This window comes from Aptenodytes forsteri, unplaced genomic scaffold (assembly GCF_000699145.1).
Source record: "Aptenodytes forsteri isolate BGI_AS27 unplaced genomic scaffold, ASM69914v1 Scaffold82, whole genome shotgun sequence".
Taxonomy (NCBI): Eukaryota; Metazoa; Chordata; class Aves; order Sphenisciformes; family Spheniscidae; genus Aptenodytes; species Aptenodytes forsteri.
Window position 1 is genome coordinate 13,482,340 of NW_008795490.1, and position 7,119 is coordinate 13,489,458.

General features: G+C 35.6%; 1 protein-coding gene across 1 annotated transcript in view; it reads right to left on the reverse strand.

Annotated features, from left to right (window-relative positions):
* The window catches only part of LAMA2 (laminin subunit alpha 2), a 299,682-nt gene extending 293,235 nt beyond the window's left edge, over positions 1 to 6,447 (reverse strand). Inside the window, exons 1-3 of the mRNA XM_019472632.1 lie at positions 6,411 to 6,447; positions 5,428 to 5,598; positions 1,002 to 1,114 (exon numbers count right to left, since the gene is read on the reverse strand). Coding sequence (XP_019328177.1) covers positions 1,002 to 1,114; positions 5,428 to 5,598; positions 6,411 to 6,447 — 321 coding nt within the window. The remainder of the gene's footprint in view (positions 1 to 1,001; positions 1,115 to 5,427; positions 5,599 to 6,410) is intronic.
* Positions 6,448 to 7,119: the final 672 nt, after the last annotated feature.

The following is a 7,119-nucleotide window of genomic DNA, read 5'->3' on the forward strand; positions in this document are numbered from 1 at the left end:
AGTGGTTGAGTCACCATCCCTGGAGGTATTTAAAAGACATGTAGATGTGGTGCTTAGGGACATGGTTTAGTGGGCATGGTGGTGTTAGGTTTACGGTTGGACTCTCAATGATCAAGGGTCTTTTCCAACCTAAATGATTCTATGATTCTATGTTTTGTGGTCTGATTCAAGTTGCAGACAAATATGGGCAGCCACAGACCAGAGGAGATTTTAAGCGGGGGAGGGGGAAATTAATTTGTTACCTACTTAATTGAATACCAAAACGGTCAAGTTTAATAACACGATGAATAAATTTGGTACCAGATAATTGTTCTGTATTTATCTTGGCATAATACAAATAAAATTATTTTCCATCTACCCTCAAATCCTCTTGCATAAATACCTGGCATTTATATAGCATTTTCGTAAGCATCAAATAACTGCATTCTGTGTAGCAACATCTGTCAAGCAAGATTCCACTAATAAGAGGCAATTTATTTAGGGACCTCATTAGCCAAACTCCTCCTTTTATCCAGGCTGTCCCTCAAAATAACCCATCACATGCACATGTATCCCTAGCACAGCTGAACTATTTTTAGTGTATTTAAGTATTTTTAGTGGGTTTTGTGTATTTAAGTGTATAGTACTATGTTACTGAAACAAGAAATAACAGTATTCTGAACGTAAACTTTTATTCACATTAATTTTTCCCTGAAACTATCTTTTAATTGTCTTTAAAGAGCCAAACCAGAAGTTATCATGAAATAAATACTGAAAATGTTATATTTAATTTTAGACATGATTACATAAAATTATATATGAAATAATTATTTTTAATTTGGTACATTATGTTACAATGAAAAGGTCAGTCAGAATTATCCATATAAACAACAGAAAGTTATAGGAGAAGCTGAGTGTGTCTCCATAATATAAAAGCAACATAGAGCAAAGAGGAAAATAATCCAGGTGATCTGTTGTGCAAGAAATAAAGCCTTTGCAGAAACAAACAAACAGAAGTCTACCTGTTGGAGGTCCAATGTAACAGTCACATAATGATATTCAATTCCATTCTGGATACTAGGGCTTTGCCACCAAGTGTTCTTGCCATCAATTGCATTTGTTATCGGATGTCGTTCTGTTAGAACAGCAGAAATACACAAATATATTTCAAAATTAAGAGATTTAAATGGTTTTAGATCTAAAATCTAGATTTAAATGCAATTACAGAACTAATAAGGCAGCACTTTAAAATAAAAACCAGGAAATTAATTCTTCTTTTACTCTTGGGGCACAGTCATGCTTATTATTATTGGAATACTCATCTAATGTTAGTTGTTTAATTTTGGTTAGAATCACAAGAAGGTGATTCAGAACACCTAAATGCACTTGGAGGATCTCCTGATTCCACAGAAAATGTAGGCATCTAAATCAAGTGAACACTTCCTGCAGTCTTCCAAAGTTTCAAGTACTGTAAAGTCATCAAATGTTGCAACAGAAACAACAAATCAGGAACCTGAGATATGGTGTGCAAGGAAAGCAGAGATTAAAGTAATACTGGTACTTGCATTTCTAAGACATTTCTAAGCACACATGGAAATAATTCAGGAAATAATTCAGAAATCATTACAGAGAAAATGATTCAGAACTGATTACAGAATATATTTCTCAACTGGAAAATTGTCTGACTCACATGCATATAAAGAAGGTTTGCTTGGTTATAATCCATATCAAAGTCTAAGATGCATTACTTTTCATGTCTACATTTACTCTGCTGCAGTGTCCCAAATGAATCCCAAATAATAGGGATAAGAATTTACCTACAGAAGTGAATTCTTCCTAGATTTCAAATCTTCTAAATTATTGAAGTTTGCTTACACAGTATTTTAATGTTATTTAGACTGAGAAAAATCGCACTCAACATTTCCAGGTTACTTTTTGTGGTCAATTCGTGTTTCTTTCCTGTACAAAATGGAGAATAGCATAACCTCAATTTTAAAAGGTAGAAGGATCAATATTTTGAAGTCCCTAATTGCCTAGAACAAGCCTGTACATTATGGGTAAAGTAACCCAAAGGAAATTCAAATACAGTAGGTTTCTTCTATGCAAGTTCTGTCTGCAAGAACATAACAAGATAGGAGAAATCCTACCCCTCTCATTCAGGATGGCTTTCTAAACAGACAGGTTTTCTTGATATAAAATTGGAATATGCTTCATTACTAGCTAGTCCTAGAATTGCAAATAATTACTTCATGAACTGATTAATTTACTTGTTATTGTAATTATTACTTAAATCAACCAGCCAGATTGATAGTCTTTGTGTCTGGTTTTTTGCTACATCAACCACCTGTGGAGGACAGGAGTCCTAGCTCATTAAGGAAAGCCAGACTGTCTGAACATATTTAAAGATACAATTAAAGTGCTTTGTGGGAGTGAGGGAAGGCACAAGCCCTGAAAATTGAAAATGCCAAAAATTTCATTTAAATATCAGATTATTCAGTGGCATTAGTGGGCACCAACATTTGCAAGTTAGAATACTGGTGCTACAAGTGATGTTATTAGTAGCTTTATCTTTATATTGAAGAGAAAAGCAAAACAAACCCATACTTTACATGTTGTCAGTTCCCACAGCTCTGATCATTTTCACAAACCTTGGCTTTAAATGAGTGCTAGCAAAAATCTTCTATAAATCAAACTCAGAGCTCCTTGGTGATTGTGACAGAAGCTGTCTAATTTGAAATTTTGATGTAAGTCTCTTCAGGTGAAATTGATATAAAGGTAAATCATGAGAAGGAGGGTTGGGAGAGGAATCAACAATTAACTGTAATCACCATTATGAAAGTTTAATCATAATTAATTTGAAAACACTGATTAATTGCTGGCATGTTTTGCCTATTTAAAAGGGAAGGGAAAATAATATAATATTTGCAAAAAGGACTGGATTGCAAATGCAGTTCAAGGACCAATCTCCCTGATGGATGGCAAGGGGGAGAACTTACGGAGTGAGCCCATCAAACTGTGCTCTTTAATTTGGGCTCACATGTGATTAACCAGGGAATTTGTGTTCATTTCCTACTACAGTAATTAAGGGGAGGCACTCCAGACTCGCACATTCCAGGGGGATCATTTAAAGTCTGGTTACATTACATGATTCTCCTATTAATGAGCCATCTCTGTTTAAATAAGGCACTTCCTTCTGCCAAATGAACATTTAAAAACCTTAAAATGAGATGTGGTTGGCAACAAAAGACCAGATATTATGAAGCTGGGCAGATTCAAGTTTTTAAGAGGGTAGGAGTGAGGGGAAACACAAATATAAATCATTCAGATGGGGTTTATATATATATACATATGTATGTCTGTGTATATACACATACATTAGTGTACACTATCTGATATCATAGGCAGGACGTACGAACAAAGCAATCCAGCTCTGTTTTAGGTTTGGTTTCTGAATTAAACAAACTTGATATAGAAAAAACCTTGTAAGATGTGCATGCGTCTCTAAATACCCATCCATAAAGAAGGGAATCTATTGCACAATGTTTGCCAGTCGGAATGGTTCCAAAAGCCCCTGGAATGTTCTCTGAGTGAGACACACTACTACAATGTAACATAGCATTTGAATGCTTATATTGCTACAAAATCATGTGACTTTTCCTCAGAAGGTGGCATTTACTACAATTAAAAAAAGATGTCAAAACGTAGAAACTATCTTGGGAAAAAAAAAATAGTTGCAACTGTGTTCAGACAAATGAAGTAGTCTATACTGGGGCAATTATAATTAGCTTTGCAAATACAAGATGGGGAGCAAAGGGATAGGTAGCCATTTAGCAGGAAAGCATCTGGGGATTATAATGGACAACTAGCTATATATCTCTCAGTGGTGTCACACCATTAAAAATGGGAAATATCTAAGTAAAACATGAAAACAGTAACATATTCTGTTCATTCTTAAGCAAATCTGCATCTCTATGCAGTGCTGGTAAGAGCTCAGGTGAATTTTAATAAAGATGAAAACCTCTAGAGATAATTCAGAGAACTGCAATTTGCACAGTTAGAGTTCTAGAAAACATGACCTGTGAGGAGAATGAAAGAAAAGAGATAGCTTAGTGTAGAAATTAGACAGAGCAGCAATACCATCAACCCTCAACTAAGTAAAAGACTTTTGTAAAGAAAAAGGGAATAATCCATTCCTTGTATTGACTGAAGTTAGGAAAAACGTAACATGAATTTCTGCAAGAAAGATGCAGATTAGCTATTAGGAAAAGACTTTGTAATGAGTAAAATAACTCTAGGAAGGGTGGCCCTGGAAGGAAGTTTCTAAGGAGAAGCTAAACAAGCTCCTGTCTGGAAAGCTACAGACATAGATAGCTCACCCTGTCTAGAACTAGCAGATAGATTAAATGTTCTCTTTTCATTATTTTTTTCCCTGTAGTTTTAAGTGGATGCTTAAATGTGCTTTGCCATGAGGTGTAAATGTATCTGAACTAGGTTTTAGAGGGAAACAACTGGAAAAAAAGAGAAATTGTCTCCATGCTTCTGTGGCTGTGCTTCATAAATGGAGTGCTTCCATTCATAAAATGGAATTTTATATATTCCATTAAAAGCTGTCTTAAGTGTCTCTACACCCTCTACCATCTACAGTGCCAACATACCCACAAAAATCTACAACATACCCACAAAAATCTAATCTACAGTGCCAACATACCCACAAAAATCTAACAACGTTAATGCTGTTCATGTCTTTCACTGCAAGGTCACATGAAATTAAACTTGTGTGACTTGACTAACAAATTTTCTTAGTTCTAATCTTCCCAACTATTAGAAACGTGCATCTCTGAAGCAGATGATAACAAATTTATACTTGAAAACTGGTTTTGCTTCTGGGTAGTCTTAAAAAAAGCAATGTTAGCAAAGATCAATTTTAATATGAAAAACTAAGCAATTAAACCAAGCAGTGCTCCATTATCTTATCTTCTTTTTGCTGGCTCAGTGAAATGGAATTAACATCAAGTGAAGAAGAAAAATATCCCAGAACGCAATAAAATAAAACTGGAGTTGGCCCTAAACTGAAATTTCAGATGTTGCTTAGATTGGCCAAAATGTTCAAATTCCACATGTAGGTATGCAGGTAAAAGTCATCTGGTTTTCATTCATGGTCAGTATATATCAAGAGAATTCAACAACAGCTGCAGATAGTTAATTTTTCTAAATCTGAATTTAGGTGCTCCACTTTAAGTATCCGAATTAGAAAGTTCAGTTTGAGGACTATACATAGCATACAGATTTTGAAATACCAATGGAAGAGATGAGTAACCTAATTTGAAAAGAAAGAGACAGACGTTTCATAGTAATCGGGCCCGTGACCTACAGTTTTGTTTGCTGAGTATCTACAACCTTTGGAAAAAAAATCTTTTTAAAGGAACAAAATGAAAATGGCACACGTACGATGTGGAACCCTGCTCCTTTGATCACAAATACGGCACTGAGGGTTCCTTGCAGGCTGTCCAGGTACATGTTCAACAAGTTTGCAGTACATTTCCCGACCCTTTTCTCCACAGGTAGCGTTGGTTGTGATGAGAGCATTAGTAGCCAGGTTCAGCACTGCGGGAAACAACCCTGCAAACAAAATGGAATAAAATCATAAACAAAAGCAACAAAGGTGAATTCAGCAGCACAATCATAAATGAACATAACACCTTCTATGACATTAAAGCAAAAGGCTTCGTTTTCAACAACTATGGAAGTAATGAAGCACAGAAAAGCACCAACAGCTTTGGTTTTGAATCCAGAGTTTAGACATCAGAATAAAGCCATTATACTGATGGTGTCCTCCTCATTCCCTTCTAAAATTCAAATTGGTACCCTCTGGTTATATCTTGAACAACAGCAGGACGCCAAAGGAGAAAGTAAAGTATGGAAACATACAAAACATCATAAAATGATTTTTTTCATAATCAAACCTCGTGTTCCTATCCAATTGGACTTTGAAACCTTGTATGCAAATTACCTATGAAAACTCTTTATTATTCTTCTTTTCTGCTTACATCTCCATGGGAAAGCTTTTCCTTCACAGACTGCATCACTTGTATTACACTATTACTATTCTGCTTAGGGCCTCCTAGTCACCCTTGTCATCAGAGTAGCTAAGTAATTCATGCAGCAACATGAATAGCATCTGTCATGTGTGGTTTCCCTTTCCTCAAGAAGAGGATAATATATACAACATTATGTCTTTTATGGCAGTACTGTTGTTATTTTTTTCAGGTGCACATGCTGAGTGATGTATTATAATTCTCATCCAGCACAGCACTTAAGCAAATGTCTGAGTGCTCTGCTGAACCGAGTTCCACGTAGCAGTAAGCTATAAAGATTATAAACGATATGAAGAACAATCATTAAGGTGGGTTACTCTCCTTCCCACTAAATACTGATCAAAACCTTTGAGCCGTGATAAAATTGATCCATGGAGACAAAGTGATATGATACGTTGAATGTATACATTAGCTCCTCACATTAAATCAATCAGTTTTGCATCCTCGAAAGCGTAATTTGCCATGGCTGCAGGTTAAATGAAAACAACAACAAAAAAATCTGAGGTATGGATTGGGATCTTCTTCAGATTTATTTGATGACAATTTCCACCGGCCCCAAACCCACCCTTCTGCAATTCATTCAGCTTCTAACCCTATTGTATTATTATAAACTTAAAATAAGGCTTTAATCAAAACTGAATCTGCAATTATTGTACACTGATAAAGCTCCCTTTATGATGACTTTCATTTGCCTCCTCTGCAGATGGACAACACTATTCAACTGACTCCTTTCAGTTCTTTAACTCCAGTTTCCTGCTTGTCTCTGAAATTAATGTGTATGCCATTTAATTACCAAGCTTGGGTGGTCACGGTACAGCTGCCCTCTGACACTGTGAGTCAGCGACTCTCACGCTCACTTTAAAAACATGTTAAACGTACTGCTTGAGCAAGGCAACCCATTAGTTACTAACCTGTCCAATTTGTATAGTCAATCAATAGTTGAGATTTTATTTATTGTCTAGCTTGCTTCTTCTGTATAGATTACAGCCCCGTTTCATCACATTTTAAAATCTATACAGTTGTTCTTGTATTTTTATTCAATGCA